Genomic DNA, 20,582 nt, shown 5'->3' on the forward strand with positions numbered 1-20,582 from the left:
AGCAGGGGTCTGCAACCTTTAAGACAAAAAGAGCCACTTGGACCCGTTTCCGAAGAGAGAAAAAACTGGGAGCCGCAAAACTCGTCATTATAAAAATAACTTTTTTGTCACTTTTTTATTATTTCTTTGTTTGACCCCTCAGAATTACTCCTCATAGAAATAAACGTTAAATTAGCAAGTTACCTTTTTGTGTGTGTGTGTTCTTCACTCTCCTTCAAAACAGTGACCAGCGTACATGCCCCCTTTCAATGCAGTGACCAGCGTACATGCCCCTTACAATGTAGCGGGCGGGCAGGAAGGTGACGTCGGGACGGTGCGTGACTAATGCACGCACCGCCCCCATGTGACGTCACAGCCAGTACAGCACCCGCCACAGTGGGGAGTGTCGGGGCGCACAATGCGCCTCCTCCCCTCGCTAGTATCCGCCCCGGAGCCGCGGCAAAGGTGTAAAAGAGCCACATGCGGCTCCGGAGCCGCGGGTTGCAGACCCCTGCCCATAAGGGGAAAAGGGCAGATTTTCTTTACAACACCAGCACTGTGATGTTAAGTGTGAGATAGATGTGGGACAGAAGCCCCAGTACAATGCATGAACAATGAAAAGGACTTATTTTGTTGGTCTTAGTTCTTCAAGTTGCAGTTATAGAATTAATGTTTGTATGGAAGTGAGAGCTGGACCATAAAGAAGCTGCTCATCGAAGAATTGATGCTTTTGAATTATGGTGCTGGAGGAGACTCTTGAGAGTCCCATGGACTGCAAGAAGATCAAACGCATCCATTCTGAAGGAAATCAGCCCTGAGTGCTCACTGGAAGGACAGATCCTGAAGCTGAGGCTCCAATACTTTGGCCACCTCATGAGAAGAGAAGACTCCCTGGAAAAGACCCTGATGTTGGTGTGATAAGAATTTTAAGGTCTTGGATATATCTTAAACGTTCATAAATGTACCAACCAAGCACCTACATAGATCAGCACAGGAAGACCAACCTGCAACCATTTTTGATTCCCAAACTGACCAAATGTTTTCTCTGCAAAGTCAAAGTGGGAAAGCCTCCCCATTGTCTTTTCCTTCACAAATCCTGTCTTGAGGGTATGTCTGTCTGTGTTTGAATAGGGTGAGCCTGTGACCTGGCTCAGGAACTAAGTACAGTGGTACCTCAGGTTAAGTACTTAATTCGTTCTGGAGGTCCGTTCTTAGCCTGAAACTGTTCTTAACCTGAAGCACCATTTTAGCTAATGGGGCCTCCTGCTGCTGCCGCACCGCCGGAGCACGATTTCTGTTCTCATCCTGAAGCAAAGTTCTTAACGTGAGGTACTATTTCTGGGTTAGCGGAGTCTGTAACCTGAAGCGTCTGTAATCTGAGGTACCACTGTATATGTGTTTGCCTTGTACAGTTATGAACATATATATATATATATGTTCTTAAAATTCTTAAAATATAGGAAGATATACAGTGACTTCTGGTGCCCATAGAGAGCGATATGGTGACAGGCAGAGAGGTCAGCAGTAGTTGGCACCAGAAGTGGCGATAGGCAGAGCTGACCGATTGCGGTTTTGTTCCCATCATCCTCCCTGATGAGATTCACTAGGAGAAATATTGAGACCAAGGAGGAGGAAGGTGACAGATAGCTCCACCCCCCTGGCCCACTTAAAAGCTAGAAAGCGGGCGCACTGAGAGGTTGGGGTGCCCCACTTTCCCTCATTGACCACCCACCGCTGCTTGTTTGTATGTACTCCTTTTCTCAGGCACCTGCTGTCTCCCCCCACCCCATCATAACCCCCCCAGCCCCTGTTTCCACCTCCCTTGCTCTCCCTCCAACACCTTCCTTCTGGGCTGCCTCCGCCTCCTTTCCTTTCATGTTTAGGTGATAAGGTAAAGGTAAAGGGACCCCTGACCTTTAGGTCCAGTCATGACCGACTCTGGGGTTGCAGCGCTCATCTCGCTTTATTGGCCGAGGGAGCCGGCGTACAGCTTCCGGGTCATGTGGCCAGCAGGACTAAGCCACTTCTGGCGAACCAGAGCAGCGCACGGAAACGCCGTTTACCTTCCCGCCGGAGCGGTACCTATTTATCTACTTGCGCTTTGACGTGCTTTTGAACTGCTAGGTTGGCAGGAGCAGGGACCGAGCAACGGGAGCTCACCCCATTGCAGGGATTCGAACCGCCGACCTTCTAATCGGCAAGTCCTAGGCTCTGTGGTTTAACCCACAGTGCCACTGCGTTTAGGTGATACACCGTTGCTAATCCAAGCAGAAGGTTTCTGGAATCATGCAAATAGGTGTTTGAACAGGTTTTTTTTATTACTTGTACATGCATCCTCCTGTCTCCACTATCACAAAACAGCAAAACAGATCTTTTTGAGATGTGCCAAAACTGTCTGCATTTTTTTCCCAGTAAAAGGAGCAAACACCAGACAAGAACAGGTACTTTCAGCAGCAAATTGGTGAGAAAGGCTGCCCCCTGCTGGTGTGGAGGAGGGCATGATTTTAGCTGTCTCCACACACCTGTGGAAAAGAAATGTTAGCAAACAGACATTAAGGCCCTGAAAGCAGGTTTGCCCCTCCTGGAGAAAAAGCTTTACAATGGGATGTGCGGATCTTAAAAGAGCCATAAGGGCAGGAGTCTTAGGTTGGGCTGAAGCGAAGGCCTCTCCCCACACAACTGCCCCCTGCCCAGGATTGAGGTACTAAGCAAAAACCAGCACAATTCAGGTACCAGATTCTGATCTTCCTTCTGTGTGGCGCCCAATCAGAGCCTGAAGGCATAAAACTCCTGGTATCTGATGAAAAGTCCATCCAGCTCTAACTTCCCACAGCAGGCAACCAGATTCCTCCCATTTGCTGCTATTTTGGTCCAGCGAGAAGTATTTGGAGGTAGACTGCGTCTAAAGCTGGAGGTTCCATTTTTTTTGTCATTGCAGCTGATGCATCCATTCATAGAATTCACCACCACCATAAAGTTGGTCTGACTTGCTCTCTAAAGCTGGAGGACATGGCCACATCCTTGCAATAACCAGTGATCCGGAAATCCTGGCCCAACCCGCCACCTTGTGGAGCAAACCCGCTACATCGCTGCTTGCAGCCTAGCCAGGAATAGCAGAGAACACCTGAAAGTTGGGTTTGCATACAGACATACATGGAAATGGAGAGAAGGATCCAGCTTGCCATCTGCCCAGCCACCAATACAAACCAATGACATCACCTTAGGCAGAGTCAGACCACCAGATCCATGCAACTTGGTGCTGTCTACACTGACTGGCAATGGATCTCCAGGGTCTCGGGCAGGGAGTGCCCCCAGCTCTACCCGGAGGTGCCAGAGATCCCTTCTGTGTACAGAGCAAGGGCTCCCTCAATGAGCAACTGCCTCCCCATAAAAATTAGAAGACGCTAGCCCTCATGATTAGAATAAGGTAAAGGAGAAGGGACCCCTGACCATTAGGTCCAGTCGTGGCCGACTCTGGGGTTGTGGCGCTCATCTCGCTTTATTGGCCGAGGGAGCCGGCGTACAGCTTCCAGGTCATGTGGCCAGCCGCTTCTGGTGAACCAGAACAGCGCACGGAAACCCCGTTTACCTTCCCGCGAGAGCAGTACCTATTTATCTACTTGCACTTTGACGTGCTTTTGAACTACTAGGTTGGCAGGAGCAGGGACCGAGCAATGGGAGCTCACCCCATCGCGGGGATTCGAACTGCCAACCTTCTGATCGGCAAGTCCTAGGCTCTGTGGTTTAACCCACAGCGCCACCCGCGTCCCTCATGATTAGAATAAAGTGCTGGTTTAAACAGGAAGGTGCCTTTTCCTGTTGGTCCATCTAGGTCAGTGCTTCCTACACTGACTGGCAGTGGCTCTCTGGGCTTCAGGCAGGAGTTTCCCCCAGCCTTACCTGAACAGGTGTGCTCCTACAGAACTACTGCATCTCCCTTGCAGGCCTGCCTCCAAATTGATGGGGCTGTTTCCCCTCTTCTCTGCCCACCTCCCCCCACCACTAAAAAGCCCCCAACTTTCTTTTAAGCTGGCTGGTTACTTTCTTTTTCAAGTGTGGGCATTTATTTGGTCCTCTGGGAGATATTTTTAAAATAAAAAAACTGGCTTTATAAACGCCAACTCTGCTCTCAAGACGTAAAGGAAGCAGCGTCCTAACTGCGGACACACAGGCCAGCCAATCAGCGCTGCACAGAGCCATGACCGACACAAGGGCTAGCCAATCAGCGCTGCGAGAGCCAGCTTGCTCTAAATAAACTGCCAAAACAGGTTGTCTTCAAAAAAAAGGGATCCTTCTCAAGGGCAGCGATGGAAGAGGATTATCGGCTGTGCAAATTTAAAGGGGCCAGGAAGGGATGCTTCGCCCATCAACCACACGAAAGAAAGAAAGTGCGGGAAAGGGAGGTTTTATAGATACATGTATATATGTCTCTCTAAAAAATCCAGCCAAGCCTCTCAGCGCCACGAGCTTTCACTCTGCCACCTCTGGCTCAATGGTTATGCTGCTGTTGGTGACTCTGATGCCGTACCAGCCAGCCCAATACTGGGTGTCGCTGCCTCCGTGGTGAAGGATGACGTGGCGGACTCCACGAGGGTAATCGCGAAACGTGTGCGAGACCTGGAGGGATAGATGGAATAATAATAATAGTAATTTTTTATTTATACCCCGCCCATCTGGCTGAGTTTCCCCAGCCACTCTGGGCGGCTCCCAATCAAGTATTAAAAACAGTACAGCATTAAATATTAAAAACTTCCCTAAACAGGGCTGCCTTCAGATGTCTTTTAAAGATAGGATAGCTGCTTATTTCCTTCACATCTGAAGGGAGGGTGTTCCACAGGGTGGGTGCCACTACCGAGAAGGCACTCTGTCTGGTTCCCTGTAACCTCACTTCTCGCAATGAGAGAACCGCCAGAAGGCCCTTGGTGCTGGATCTCAGTGTCCGGGCTGAACGATGGGGATGGAGACGCTCCTTCAGGTATACAGGACCGAGGCCGTTTAGGGCTTTTAAGATCAGCAGCAACACTTTGAATTGTGCTCAGAAACGTACTGGGAGCCAATGCAGATCTCTCAGGACCGGTGTTATGTGGTCCCGGCGGCCACTCCCAGTCACCAGTCTAACTACCGCATTCTGGATTAATTGCAGTTTCTGGGTCACCTTCAAAGGTAGCCCCACATAGAGCGCATTGCAGTAGTTCAAGCGGGAGATAACTAGAGCATGCACCACTCTGGCGAGACAGTTTGCGGGCAGGTAGGGTCTCAGCCTGCATACCAGGTAGAGCTGGTAGACAGCCGCCCTGGACACAGAATCAACCTGCGCCTCCATGGACAGCTGTGAGTCCAAAATGCCTCCCAGGCTGCACAGAGGAAGAGGTTTGGATGCTGTGAAGTTTCTGGGCCTGATCGCATCATAAGGCCATCTTCGCGGGATAAAGAAGCAAAAGGTCCGAACATCCCAGCGTCCTGTTCTCCAGGTAGCCAATCGGACGTCGCGACATCAGGAGCCTCGCAAGGCACAGAGGCAGCAGCCCTCTGCTGATCTTTTAAGGCTGTAGACCTGCTCAGAGTAGACCTACCAAAGTTACCTGACCACTGCAGTCCATGGGCAAGATTACTGCAATGCGCTCTACGTGGGGCCGCCCTTGGGGGTGGTTCGGAAACTCCAGCTGGTGCAGAATGCTGCGGCCAGATTGCTGATGGGTCAAGACCACATGACACCGTTGTTAAAGCATCTCCCCTGCCTGCCTGCCTACTGCCAAGCCAGGTTCAAGTTCCTTGCACTAATTTACAAAGCCTTGAACAACTTTAGGTCCAGGCTACCTTAAGCATCACCTGAACCCTTATCTCCCGGCTCGATCACTGACATCCTCCGCAGAAGCGTTATTTGACAACTCACTTGACAACAAGAAAGCGAGCCTTTAGTGTCATCGGCCCAGTCCTGTGGAACTCTCTGCCACTAGAGGTTTGGCAGGTGCGCCTTTTGTGCCGACGTTTAGACGCCTGCTGAACTTTTCTATTCCTCCAGGCCTATGCAGATTTTAAGAATCCATTTTTCCAGAGTTTCTGATTTTAACTACAGTGGTACCTCCGGTTACGGATTTGTTTCGGGGTGCTGTGCGCAACCCCAAAAATCCGTAACTAGAGGCACAGCTTCTGTGCACACACATGGCACGATAGAGCACTTCTGCGCATGCATGAGGGGCGAAACCTGGAAGTGTTTCCAGGTTTGCGGCAGCCATAACCCAAAGATTCCATAACCTGTAACACGAGGTACCACTGTATATGGTTTTCTATATGTTGTAAGCCACTCTGGTGGGGTTTTTTTTAATTTTAAACGAATAGTGGTCTACAAATATATTTCTATAAATAAATCAACTGGTGTACTTGAATATCAGTTAATGGAAATCATAGGTAGGGAGATCGCTGTTTCTGCCCTCAAACTGGCCACTTTGTAGGATGCTGGACTACACGAGCCCCACAAGGACCAGAAACCGGAAAAAAACAAATGCCCAGCTTGCGGTTGTGCTCTGGGGGAAGGCAGAGCCATGCCAGGCCCACCCCCTGCCCCACCCCACCCTGATGCCTTCACCTCGTGCCATGTTGCATCGCTCCACGGTTCAATGACCACGTCTTCAGGGTGAAATTCTTGCAAGACGATGTAGTCTGCGGAAAGAAGCTCCACCCGGAGCTGGTAGCGACAGCCGCAGTCATATCGGGCAGCATACCTGGGATGCGGAACACGAGGAATAGAAGGATGTCACAACTGGACAGGTGGGCGCAGACCCCAGCTCTAACCTTGCATCTTTGCAGCATCCAGGGCCGGATTTAGGTTTGATGAGGCCCTAAGCTACTGAAGGTAACGGGGCCCTTTCTGTGTCCAGCTGTCCTTTGTCAACAACAAATTGCCACTGTTTTTTTGTGTTGAATATATGCTATATGGTAATTTATGGACCTAAAGCCATTTGCACATAACAAAATAAGTCCCGTATTTTTCGCTCTATAAGACGCACCAGACCATAAGACACACCTAGTTTTTGAAAGAGGAAAAGAAAAAAAATATTCTGAATCCCAGAAGCCAGCGGGATCGCAGCGCAGTGATCCTGCTGGCTGTCCTGGCTTATGCAGCCTCTCCCGGGCAAGGGGAGCCTTCATGCCCTGCCCGGGAGAGGCTGTGCATGGCTAAGACTCCCCCAAGAGCCGCACTCCCTTTAAAGAGGGCTTTTCCCTTCTCCCTCCTCGGGAAAAGCCCCCAAGAGCCGCACACACACTCCACACGGCTCTTTAAAGGGAGCGCTGGCAGAGCCTCCCACCTGCATTCACTCCATAAGACGCACACACATTTCCCCTTACATTTTAGGAGGGGAAAGGTGCGTCTTATAGAGCGAAAAATACGGTACATCATAGGAGCCCACACAACACAAAACACCGTTGCTGTATGTAGGTTTTATTTTATTTGTTTTCTAATATTTTGGAAATGTACATCCAGGTTTTTTCCCCTTTAATTTTTTGGGGGCCCCCAAGAGAGTGGGGCCCTAAGCTATAGCTTGTTTAGCTTATACGTAAATACGGCACTGGAGGTCGGTAGTGTGGTGTCAAATTTGGAGGTTCTGGGGCCCTTCCCAGTTCTGGGATGCTGGAGGCAGAAATAGTAGTCTAGACCCAGGGCCACTACCCCATTGGAGGAGATTAATGGTGAACATACATTTGCAAATTGTTACTCCTGGAGGCGTTGTGGGTTACACCACAGAGCCTAGGACTTGCCAATCAGAAGGTCGGTGGTTCGAATCCCCGCGACGGGGTGAGCTCCCGTTGCTCGGTCCCTGCTCCTGCCCACCTAGCAGTTTGAAAGCACGTCAAAGTGCAAGTAGACAAATAGGTACCACTCTGGCGGGAAGGTAAACGGCGTTTCCATGTGCTGCTCTGGTTTGCCAGAAGTGGCTTAGTCATGCTGGCAACATGACCTGGAAGCTGTACGCCGGCTCCCTTGGCCAATAGAGCGAGATGAGTGCCGCAACCCCAGAGTCAGTCAGGGGTCCCTTTATCTTTACCCCTGTAAGGAATTAAGCGTGCCTCATTCTATAGCACATAAAGTGGGCTTTCAGTGCTGTTACCCCTTCCTCCTGTTTTTGTGCCCTCCTTTCTCTGAGTTCTCTCCCTCCGCCTACCCCAATTTACTTACCAATCCTTCACCACAATAGCTGGCTTGACCTCGTCCATCAACTCATCCCAGTAGCCGTGATTCTTTAAGGTAACAAGCTGGTTTTTGAGACAGAGCCTGCGAAGGCACATTGGAGGTGTTCAAGAGTACCAGTGATTCAAAAGGGGGGGGGGGCGGAGAGTGCATGTGGCAGGGAGGGGAAGTTTGCAACAAGCAAACACCTTCAGAGTCACTTTCTTGAGAGAGAGGGAGACCACACCCCTGAGATTCCCATTGGGCCATTTTGATCTCTTCTCCACGGGGCCATAATAATAATAATAATAATAATAATAATAATAATAATAATAATTTATTTGTACCCCGCCCATCTTGCTGGGTTTCCCCAGCCACTCTGGGCGGCTTCCAGCAAAGATTAAAAATACATCAAAATGTCACACATTAAAAACTTCCCTGAACAGGGCTGCCTTCAGATGTCTTCTAAATGTCAGATAGTTGTTCATCTCTTTGACATCTGATGGGAGCGTGTTCTACAGGGCGGGTGCCACCACCGAGAAGGCCCTCTGCCTGGTTCTCTGTAGCTTTGCTTCTCGCAGTGAGGGAACCGCCAGAAGGCCCTCAGCGCTGGACCTCAGTGTCCGGGCAGAACGATGGGGATGGAGACGCTCCTTCAGGTATACTGGGCTGAGGCCGTATGCCAATGCTTTTCTTGTAGGGGGAAAAAGTGCCGGTATTCACCAGCTAGCGGGGCAGTGCATGGGGGAGAGGCGTAGCCTGACGCCAAGGCTGGACAGTGAGGGCGGGTTAGCTGCTTGGTGCTCCTGCCCATGTGAAGAGGCCTCCCCTGCCTGGCTTTGGGAAGGAGGCAGGGGGGCTCCAAAATCCTGTCAGAGCACCGTGCATCCTTCCCAAAGCTGGGCAAGCGCTTCCCCAGGCTTGGGGAAGTATGCGTAATACTCTGACAGGATTTTGGAGCCCTCCAGTCTCCCCCGCAAAAGGTGGCAGTACTGCACACCGCCAGAGAAAAAGCTCTAGGAAGCCGCTAAGAATTTTCTCCGCATGGTCTCTTCTGGAGCTCAGCCGAAGCACTGAAAACAGCCTCCAGGACTGGAAAGTCTCAGCGCAAATTTAATAATAATAATAATAATTCTTTTATTTATACCCCACCCTTCCTGGTTCAAAAACTGGGCTCAGGGCAGCTAACAACAAATTTAAAATACAGTATAAAAACATGAATAACAATAAAATCCAAAATTCAGAAATCAATTTAGGGGAAATAAGCATTAGATCATCCCCAGGGCTAGCCGGCTGAATTGGTCCTACTTGGGCCCACGAGGAGGCCAGGGGAGAATTAGCTGTGAGGTCTCAGAGCTGGTAATCTTCATAAAAGAGGAGGGAGAGGGAAGAAAAGGGAAATAAAAAATCAGGCTGAATTCAAATTACTGTATTTTTTGCTCCATAGGGTGCACCTAGTTTTCAGACGGGGAAATCAAGGGAAAAAATATTATCCCCCCCCCCCAGCTCAGGAAGCAGCGGACAGGTTGTGCGCAGCCTGTCTCCTTCTCCAAGAGCTTCTCGGGGCTGCCAGGGGAAGCCCGGTTTCCTTTCCTTTCCCCCGCAGCCCCAAAGAGCAGCTCAGGAAGAAGAAATTCTCCCTGAACTTCTCCCTGCTTTTGCGGGAGGTGGAGGAATTCCCCCACCTCCTGCAAAAGCCCACAGTTCGGGGAGAACCTGGCCCCCCCCCCCAGCCCCAAAGAGCAGCTCAGAGGAGGAATGAGAAAGCTGTCCCCCCTCTGGGACACAGTTCTCACCATCTCCAGTCATCGGCTCTGCTGGCTGAGGGGGGAGGTCCAAAAATCCTGAAGGCCACAAATTCTCCATCCTTGAACTTTACTAAACTGTTACTTGCCTTTTCTGCCCCTAGCTAACACCGTCAGAACTCCGCTTCCTTTTAATGCTGAGCTGGAAAAGCTCCAGATGTTGTATGACAACATCTCCCATTATCCCATGCTGACTGGGGGTGATGGGAGTCCTGGAGGGCTACAGGTTCCTCATCCCAGAACTCGGCCATCACTTGCCTTTAATGCCCTGGCCACCACCATAACTGTCAGTTTGCATTTCTTAGTGCAAAAAGCATTGCTCTGCTATGTAGAGGTCTTTCCTATTGTACTTATTCTGGAAGCTTCTGGAAGTGATCAGGTGGGATTGCTATGAGGAATTATAACAAATATACAGTAAGCTATCTGTGTCAGCAATAAAAGCATTGCGTTGACTGGGTTTAAACTATTTTGATATGATTCTTGATCAATCCACACCTCTGCATCCCTGTTCCATTTCTCTTGCTAGACAAGGCACGTACACAGCCCAGTTGCTTTGCCAGGCATGCATCCTGGGCCATAAAGATAGTGGACAAGTTTCTTTGATGCAGCTTTTCTGATATGTTAATCTTAGGATGTTAATCTGAGGGCCAGGAAACAGATCTCACCTGAAGGTGATGATGATCGCTGTCTTCCTGGCCATCCTTCTTATCATGTGTATTGCTTGTTTATGACCTCAGGGGTTACCAAATGCACTCCTTTGTAGTTCTGTTTTGTTTACCCCAGAAATATGTGTGCTTAATTAGTTTTGATAGTTTAACTTTGTCCCCACGTGGGGTTTGTTGAAATGTTCAGAAGAAATCTAATTGGTTCTTATGAACACTCTGTAAAAGTTCTTTTGTGAATAAAACGACCTGGGCTGAGGGGTGGACACACAGAGATTATTATACGCATCCTTCCCAGAGTCTTGCTGGTTCAAGCCTCTGTGTGTATTCTTATTAATCAGAGTTCAATCCTTCCTTTGCTTTGGGAACGCCTCAAGCTTCTCCATGTGACAGAAACAAGCAGAAGGTTCATGATCTTTGGTTTATTCCTTCAGAGAAGCTGAGTACAGCTGGCTTAAACTGGTTCTGTTATCACTTTCAGTCAAGGTCACGCTGTTTATAAAAGTAGGGCCAGAAGGAGCCAGGGTTTCACTTCCTATTTCTATCTCTTTTCCTTCTGGTGTGGTGTTCTGCCCATAGTATGCTTAGTGCTAAAGTTTAGACTTCTTATAAGTTTAAGTTAAGTGTGCTGCAACTGGATTTCTTATGGACAGTGCCAATCCTGTATGTATTTTATTTGTGACCATTATGCTCATTTGCCTTCAGTAGCAGTAAAGCTCTGCTGGATGAAATACAATTGCCTCTGGTCTATTTTTTGGGAATCTTGCAACGTTTAAGTTTTTACTCTGCTAACTATATGTTGGAGTTCTGCTCTGGATCAATATCGAGAAGAATTCCATGACAATAACCACACTGCCTTCTTTTAACTGAAATGAAAAAATAAGGTCTTATGTATATAATAAAGGTTCATAAATGTACCAAGCAAACACGTGCATAAATATATAAACCACATGTCTGAAGCTGCCCAGGAGAACAGCCATGTTGCCATTTTGACTCCCAAACTGGCCAGGTGTTTTTTTCTGCAAAGTCAAATGGAGAAGCCTCCCCATTGTCTTTTCCTTCACAAATCCTGTCTTATCTGTGTATGAATAGGGTGAGCCTGTGATCTGGCTCAGGAACTAAGTATTTATCATTACAAAAGACTGGCCAGGCTCCCCAAGGTATCAATCCAGTAAGCATTAACAGGTAATCTGCCAGACAGGAGATAAACAACAACACGAGGTAAACAAAGCACTCAGATTTCTGCTGTAGACTTCACTTTCCGTGATGTAGGTATGATGTTTCTGGGGGTGGGCTTGGACTCCAGGGCTGGCAATTTAAAATGTCTATATAAGGGGGGACACACCTTGGTTCTGGGTCCTCCTTCTCCTGTGTGTGAAGGGGGCACCCTGTTGCAACAGATCAATAAAGATCAGGCTTACAAGCTGCTTTGCTTCTCAATATTCTCTGGTTCACCTCTGTTCTTTCCGCTGACCGATGGAGAACCTACAAAGGACTCTATAAGGGCTCTTGTGTAAGGGAATAAGGGCAGATTTTCGTTTATTACATAACACAGAGATGAGAGACCTGTGGCCCTCTAGGTGTTGCTGGACTCCAACTCCCATCATCCTGGAGCATGGCTACTAGGAGCCCAACAACTTCTCAAAGCCACAGATTCCCCACCAACATCTGACAGGCAGCCACGATGACCCTACCTCCTTCTCTCTTTGGCAACCAGACAATGGGGCCAATCTGATCTCACCTTTCAGCATGGGTTGCTTCCAATACTAGTCCTACTCAGAGTAGACCCACTGCAGTCAAGGGACATGACTGACTATGGTCCATTTCCCCCCTCAATGGGTCAACTCTCGAATGGAACGTAGTCGGTATCTGGATGAAAACTGGCGCACCCTAGGAATCTCATTTCATTTAAAAAATAAATAAAAATGGAAGCTACTAGACTGATTTAGGGCCAGGAATTTCAGCTGGCCTGTCTCTCAGCAGGACTTGGCTGGAGACAACCCAGAAGGTGGCATGTGGGTGCAAACTGGCACACCCGAAAAGGAAGAAGTTTGTCGGGTACAACGCTAAGATCTTTCACGTAAGACCCACAATCCTCACCCGTAAGATGTCACGAAGTATTTGAGGACATGCGGGTCAGGAAATTCCCTCCCGTGGTTTCCAGGAAGGTCCTCAATCTTCCACTCGTCCCCTCCATTCTGTTCAATTTTCCAGGAGTTGAAGCCTGCTGTAGGGGACAGCAGAAAGAGAAGATATAATGAAAGCAGAGGACACCGTCACTGTCCAATTGGCAGTGACCTTTTCCAAGTCCCTTGACAAGTACACAGAGCTGAAGGAGGAAACTGAAAGAGAGGCACTCATTTCCACTTCCTCTTTCAGCTTGATGTGCTTTTCAAGGCTCTGAATTGCTCTGACGGCTCGTGACATTTTACCAGATCCTTCCGTAGCTCAGTCGGCAGAGCATGACACTCTTTAACCTCAGGGGTGTGGGTTCGAGCCCCACGTGGGGCAAAAGATTCCCGCATTGCAGCGGGTTTAACTAGATAACCCTCGTGGTCCATAGCTGTCAACTTTCAGATTTGAAAATAAGGGATCAGCAGCCTCGAAAATAAGGAATCAGCAGCCTCATGTGTCCCGGGGACAGTCTACGGGATATCAAACAATCCGGGATAGCAGCGGGAAGCAGCGCTGGAATAAGGGAATTTCCCACAAAAAAGGGAAGGTTGACAGCTATGTCGTGGTCCCTTCCAAGTCTACCATTCTATGATTCCATGACAGTGATCATTACGGCTGTTCTTTTCTCTTTATTTTTCGCCCATTGCTTTTTATTGAGTTTTAAGGTTTTCAACAATCTGACACCGTGACAGAAACCAGAGGGCACAGAAACACTGTTTACCTTCCCACCAAAGCGGTAGCTATTTATCTACTTGTGCTGGTGTGCTTTCAAACTGCTACGTTGGCAGGAGCTGGGACAGAGCTTACTCCGTCGCGGGGATTCGAACTGCCGACCTTCTGTTCTGCAAGCCCAAGAGGCTCAGTGGTTTAGACCACAGCGCCACCCGCCTCCTTTTTACATCCCATCCAGGGACAAGCGCTCAGGTCGGGAAGCAGGAAGAGCGAAGGGCCTGGCTTGTGGAGAAGGGGGCGTGGCCCGCAAAACTCCTGAGGGCCAGTCAGAAAGGCCTCGAGAGCCGCGTCCCATCCTCCAGACTTTTGAGGCCCAGCTCAATGCCACCCCCACCCCACCAACATTTGAAGGAAGGGTGCTCCAAATCAGCTCAAAATCTGCGCCAATCAACAACAACAACAACAATTTGTTATTTATACCCCGCCCATCTGGCTCCATTTCCCCAGCCACTCTGGGCGGCTTCCAACAAAACACTAAAATACAATAACCTTTTAAACATTAAAAGCTTCCCTAAACAGGGCTGCCTTCAGATGTCTTCTAAAAATTTGGTAGATATTTTTCTCTTTGACATCTGCTGTGAGGGCGTTCCACAGGGCGGGTGCCACTACCAAGAAGGCCCTCTGCCTGGTTCCCTGTAACTTGGCTTCTCGTAGTGAGGGAACCGCCAGAAGGCCCTCGGCGCTGGACCTCAGTGTCCGGGTAGAACAATGGAGGGGGAGACGCTCCTTCAGGAATACTGGACTGAGGCCATTTAGGGCTTTAAAAGTCAGCACCAACACTTTGAATTGTGCTCGGAAATGTACTGGGAGCCAATGTAGGTCTTTCAGGACTGGTGTTACATGGTCTCGGCAGCCGCTCCCAGTCACCAGTCTAGCTGCCGCATTCTGGATTAGTTGTAGTTTCTGGGTCCCCTTCAAAGGTAGCCCCACATAGAGCGCATTGCAGTAGTCCCAGCGGGAGATAACCAGAGCATGCACCACTCTGGCGAGACAGTCTGTGAGCAGGTAGGGTCTCAGCCTGCGTACCAGGTGGAGTTGGTAGACAGCTGCCCTGGGCACAGAATTGACCTGCATCTCCATGGACAGCTGTGAGTCCAGAATGACTCCCAGGCTGCGCACCTGGTCCTTCAGGGGTACTGTTACCCCATTCAGGACCAGGAAGTCCTCCACACCTGCCCGCCTCCTGTCCCCCCAAAACAGTACTGTCTTGACAAGACAAGAACAAACCTTCGGCACAAGGGTTCTGAATTAAGTTCTTCCGCAGGGTGGAGAGGAAGTAGAATATCCTCCAGTCGGGAACGTTCCTGTCCGGCGCACGGGGGTGGAACCCTTCAAGGTGACACTTTCGCTTCCACAGCGAAGGGAGGTCCACCAAGTCACGCCACAGCAAGCAAACGAGGCGGCAGCGGAGAACCAGCTCCCTGGCGGGGACCAGGCACAGCACGTCAATCAGAATGTCTTCCGGCAAATCTCCGATGTTCACCATCTTACTCTGGGGTGTTCTCAGCTGTCTGCAAAAAAGGGGGAAAAAAACAATAAATCGGTAAAAGGGCTGTTGAGGGAAGGGCCACTTTTATTTATTTATTTTCGAAATAAATTTTATTTGAATATAAAATCATAACAATACAACCATACACATCAACAATTAAAAGATTCCGCTGAATCTCTGGACTTCTCCTCCATGGGTCCTATTATTAAACCTTTCCTGCTGCATCTTGTGAACGTCCTTAGAAGCTTCTACCCGGTTGTCACTGGAAACGGAATTATGGGCTAAATGGATTTTTGGAGCCTCCACAAACTGAGAGTGTCTATCTGAGTGTCAAAATCTGTGGGAAATCTGCTGGGGGGGGGGGCAGCGCCCGCTCTCCTACTATGCCTGGCAGTTCCCCAGCAGTTCTGACAAAATTTCATGGCATAAAAACGGAATTTCCTGGTTCGTTCTTGACACCATTTTGCCACCCTCACCACCTGCTTGAAGGATAAAACTGATGGCTATTCACACAAAAAAGTCTGGCAAAGTGGTTAGAGGGCCTGGAAGAGACCAGGGTTCAAATCGCAATTCAGTCATTAAACTCAGCCCTAACCTCCCTCACAGGGATGTTGTGAGGAAAAAATGATGGTATCAGAAGGGAACCTTGGAAGAAAGGTGGGATATAAATGATAACAGCAATATTTGAAATATGAATCCTTTATTATTACTGTTGTCGTTATATTTTATAACCTGCCTTCTTTCCAGACCAGGACTGAAGGCAGCTTACCAAAATTATAATAACAGAGATTAAAAACCTGAAAGCTGAGAACTCATAAAAGGTAATCATTAAAGCCACTACTAGAATTGAAACAATATTTTTAAAAATATTAATATACAGGTAATAAATACAGCCCCGTACTATTTAAAACCCCTTTCTTTAAAAATAAATCAGTTCCCGAATGCCTGTTGAAATAAACCAGTCTTTATTTAGCGGTTTTAATACCTATCTATCTCTATGCATATGAAGACTGTTATCAGAGCTGTGAAAGCAGCCCCTATAACTTCTGCCCCAACGAAACAGAAAGGACTAACAACAGGAGTTCCAGTTCCTGATTTATGTAACTCATTTTTCATTTTGGGTGTGGCTTTAAAGGTTTAAAACATCCCAATGCCATGACAGCCACATGGTTTGGGCGGTGGCGGGGAGAGAGAGTGTTATGCTAGTTCAGCAACTTAATTCATTGTTAATAAACTACACACCTCAACGGTGTTTGGCGTTTGTGTACGAGAGAGAGAGAGAGAGAAGAGCAGGCTTATGCAACAACCCTGCAGTGTGTACTCCACTATTAACAAGAAGAGGCCTACACAACAACCCTGTCATGTAAAGGTAAAGGGACCCCTGACCATTAGGTCCAGTCGCAGATGACTCTGGGGTTGCGGCGCTCATCTCGCTTTACTGGCCGAGGGAGCCGGCGTACAGCTTCCGGGTCATGTGGCCAGCAGGACTAAGCCGCTTCTGGCGAACCAGAGCAGCGCACGGAAACGCCGTTTACCTTCCCGCAGGAGCGGTACCTATTTATCTACTTGCACTTTGATGTGATTTTGAACTGCTAGGTTGGCAGGAGCTGGGACCGAGCGATGGGAGCTCACCCCGTCACGGGGATTCGAACCGCCAACCTTCTGATCGCCAAGTCCTAGGCTCTGTGGTTTAACCCACAGCGCCACCCGCGTCCCACCCTGTCATGTAATCCACTGTTAACAGGGAGAGGCTTATACAACAGCCCTGCTGTTTACTGCAAGTTGGAAGCGAGGTCAATCATCAAGGGATGGAGAGGCCTGGGGGGGGGGGACTCTGTTGGGGGGGGGGGGCTCTGTCCAAGTGGATTTTTTAAAATTTGCCCAAACGTCTCTGTCTATACTTTCTGGATGAGACATAGACTATAACTGGTGGTTGAAGACTTTCTTTCTTCTTCTCTTCTACTGCCTGCCCCCCTCAGCAATATACCACAGCTTCTATAGCCTACATATAGGGACACGGGTGGCGCTGTGGTCCAGCTCTCTCTTCCATACATCACTACTGGGAAAACCATGGCTTTTACTATACGGAGCCTACATATAGTAGGTCCTAACTATACAGAGCCTACATATAGTAGGGGGTATTTAAAATGAGAGTCATCATAGCGTCCTTTTCGAAATATGACAACCGTTTGTGCCATTCTAAATTATTTGAATGGTCTCTTGCGCAACAAACCTGCTTCCCAAAAAGATCAGGGGGTTTTTTTTGCAAGGAGGAAAGAGATAAGATAAGATAAGAAAATAAAATCGAATGTGTGGACGCAACACTTGCTTTGACGCAACATCAATACAGTGGTACCTCGGGTTAAGTACTTAATTCATTCTGGAGGTCCGTTCTTAACCCGAAACTGTTCTTAACCTGAAGCACCACTTTAGCTAATGGGGCCTCCCGCTGCCGCCGCGCCGCCGGAGCACGATTTCTGTTCTCATCCTGAAGCAAAGTTCTTAACCTGAAGCACTATTTCTGGGTTAGCGGAGTCTGTAACCTGAAGCGTATGTAACCTGAGGTACCACTGTATCACCTCCCTGCAAGCAAATCAGCCCATTTTGTCTTTTTGCAATCAAATCAAGGCAAAGCCAGAGAGAAATGCCCGATGCCTTGGGGCAACTCTAGAGGTGTGGTCCACTTCCCATTTCTGATTTCTGAGCAAACGAAACTCGCAACAGCCTTGGGGTGCAGACCTGATGTTTTTACTCCTCGAGGAGAACCAAAATACGCCCACTTTTCAGCACCGCTGTTTATTATCCAACACTTTAAAAACAAACAAACAAGCTTTTCATCACAAATCTGGAAGTATACTTGACAATCGGATAACGCTCATATTCTTTAATAAGACTTTCTTGTTTTAACCCAACTGCAACTGTTCTGTTTTATATACATCGTAAAGTGAAACAAAAATAATAATAATATTTCGCTTGGTTTTTTAATGTAAAAACATCGGATCAGCCCAGTATCCTGTTCTCACTGTGGTCAACCAGCTGCCCCAACAGGCTGCTCAAAAGCAAGACCCCCCAAAGCAGCAACAACTCTGCCCGCCCCCCGACCCCTGCCCCCAAACTGCACACAGAAGCCTCAAGATCTCCACACCCCCCCCCCCGCTCTATCTGCCTCTATGCTGGTATCGGTAAGCTTTGCATGGCTTAAGGGGAGATTTTTTTTTTCTTGCGGAATGCACCCGGGAGGGGGGTTTGTCCGCCGACTCCATCCTACAGACCCCTTTTGCGTTCTCACGTGCAAAAAACTCTCGCGAAACACACTCGCGCAAAAAAAAAAGGCACACCCAACAACAACCAACCCACCCCCTTGGCTGCCTTGCACATCCCTTAAAAAAACAACAACAACTGGATTTTTACCTTTCCAGCGGAGCAATGGAAAAGGAGTCTCTGCCCCGAGCAGCACCCAGTTGCAAAACGGAGAGAATGCAAAAAATGTGGGGAGGGGAGAAAGGGAGAAACAGAAAGTATGCAGGAGGAAATATTAAAATGACAAGCCGGGGGAAGTCCCGCCCGGTGCTTCTCCTCCACCAACCAAACGGCCTCTGCTTCTGCTCCCAGAAGAAGGGAAATCCCAGGAGCCACACAGAGCTGAGAAAAGGTTAGAGTAGTGCCACTGTCGTCAGTCACCAGTTGGGGATTTCCAGGTTCGCGTCCAGGAAGCCATTCAGTTCCGTTTGCTGTCTCAACCCGAGCCTCCTGTTGTAGCCTTACGAGGCTTTGCCCTTGGGTGGGAAAAATATTGCGCCTGGGAAAGGGAAGTGGGAGTCAACAGACGCTCAAGGAATAGTTTCGGAGAAAAGGCTTTTATTTCTACCATCCATGAACTGGTAGAAGGAGCAAGTGTGATAAGTCACAAAAAGCATGCACGAGTTCACAATCATGTGCACAAGCATATATACCCCTTTCCAGTTCCCTCCTCCTCCCTCCTCCCTCCGGAGTTCCTCTGAGCATGAACAGAAAGCTGTCTTGGGACTATTGTGGACTCTTGGCACCCTTCCCAGGAAAGGGGGGGGGGGTGAGAAGCCAAGGGGTTTTCTTTTTTTAATAATATTTTATTAAGATTTTCACATAAAAAAATAAAAATAAAAAAATAAAAAAATAAAAAAACAAGTAAAAACAATTCAATTTTCATAGTATTTCTTACATTTGCTTGTTTCCCAGACTTCCCCACACCTCCCCTCTCTGTATTCCAATTCAAATATTTCGTCAGCAAATCCCTTCCGTCTTATCTTTATCTTTATCTTAGTATATTATACCTTTAATTCTTCATCTTTTTAATCTTCCATTTTTCCATACTCCTTCACCACATTATTACTAATAACCCTTTAACCTCAATCCAACATCATTCTAACATTCATCAATTTTATAATATTTCTGTAAATAGTCTTTAAATTTCTTCCAATCTTCCTCCACCATCTCTTCTCCCTGGTCTCGGATTCTGCCGGTCATTTTTGCCAGTTCCATATAATCCATCACCTTCATCTGCCATTCTGCCAGAGTGGGTAGTTCTTGTGTCTTCCAATACTTTGCGATGAGTATTCTTGCTGCTGTTGTAGCATACATAAAGAAAGTTCTATCCTTCTTTAACACCAATTGACCAACCATGCCCAGGAGAAATGCCTCTGGTTTCTTCAGAAAGGTATATTTAAATACCTTTTTCATTTCATTATAAATCATCTCCCAGAAAACCTTAATCCTTGGGCACGTCCACCAAAGGTGAAAAAAAGTACCTTCAATTTCTTTACATTTCCAGCATTTATTATCGGGCAAATGATAGATTTTTGCTGGCTTGACTGGTGTCATGTACCACCTATATATGATTTTCATAATATTCTCTCGAAGCCAAAGGGTTTTCAGCATGTTCAGATATGTTTCAATCTCTTGTTCTGGCATGGTTCCCGGAGAGAAAGTAAGTTGCAATGCGGTTCTTTAGCAAGGCCAGAAGACATGAGAAAGGCCTGAGAAACAATGGACTGTTCTCTACCTTTGTTACAGCAGAGCGGAATGTTTCTGATGCTTAGCTGCTGAGAAAATGATTTTGAAAAGTTTTGAGAAGCTTTGAGCCTGCTTTGGTGGGGGGTGACTTCGGGCCTAGGTGAGGTCACCTGTCCTCACCTTCCTTCACTGTCGTTGCTATTTTTAAATATTTTTTTAAGGTGGTCTTTATGTTAACGTTTTAAAATGGGAATGCTTCTGTTAAGTTGTGGCATTTCAGTTACGGATCTTTATTTTGACAGTACAGTGGTAGCTCGGGTTACATATGCTTCAGGTTACAGACTCCACTAACCCAGAAATATTACCTTGGGTGAAGAACTTTGCTTCAGGATGAGAACAGAAATCGTGTGGCAGCGGCACAGCAGCAGTGGGAGGCCCCATTAGATAAGTGGTACCTCAGGTTAAGAACAGTTTCAGGTTAAGACCGGACCTCCAGAACAAATTACGTTCTTAACCCGAGGTACCGCTGTATTTGAGGCCTTAAAATTCTTATAACAGCATCCACCCCTAACAAGGAACTGCAA

At 47.9% G+C, this 20,582-nt stretch overlaps 1 protein-coding gene across 1 annotated transcript; it reads right to left on the bottom strand.

Moving 5' to 3' along the window:
• Nucleotides 1-2,276: 2,276 nt before the first annotated feature.
• Nucleotides 2,277-18,624, bottom strand: LOC310683864 (F-box only protein 6-like). The gene is made up of 6 exons (XM_083454308.1): nucleotides 18,421-18,624; nucleotides 14,748-15,031; nucleotides 12,714-12,840; nucleotides 8,156-8,251; nucleotides 6,566-6,701; nucleotides 2,277-4,596 (listed from the first exon to the last, which is right to left on the bottom strand). Exons 2-6 carry the CDS (start codon nucleotides 15,004-15,006, stop codon nucleotides 4,450-4,452), a joined length of 765 nt encoding a protein of 254 aa, XP_083310434.1. The 5' UTR covers nucleotides 15,007-15,031; nucleotides 18,421-18,624; the 3' UTR covers nucleotides 2,277-4,449.
• Nucleotides 18,625-20,582: the final 1,958 nt, after the last annotated feature.

Source organism: Podarcis tiliguerta, assembly GCF_965153285.1.
Source record: "Podarcis tiliguerta genome assembly, chromosome: 8".
Classification (NCBI taxonomy): Eukaryota; Metazoa; Chordata; class Lepidosauria; order Squamata; family Lacertidae; genus Podarcis; species Podarcis tiliguerta.

Excerpts from the sequence above, each read along its gene's own strand:
- LOC310683864 (XM_083454308.1), bottom strand. The coding sequence starts at position 15,006 with ATGGTGAACATCGGAGATTTGCCGGAAGACATTCTGATTGACGTGCTG. Across the intron at positions 12,841-14,747 it reads TCAGAACCCTTGTGCCGAAG|CAGGCTTCAACTCCTGGAAA; the intron begins GTTTGTTCTTGT and ends TGTCCCCTACAG. Across the intron at positions 8,252-12,713 it reads TACTTCGTGACATCTTACGG|GCTCTGTCTCAAAAACCAGC; the intron begins GTGAGGATTGTG and ends GTGCCTTCGCAG.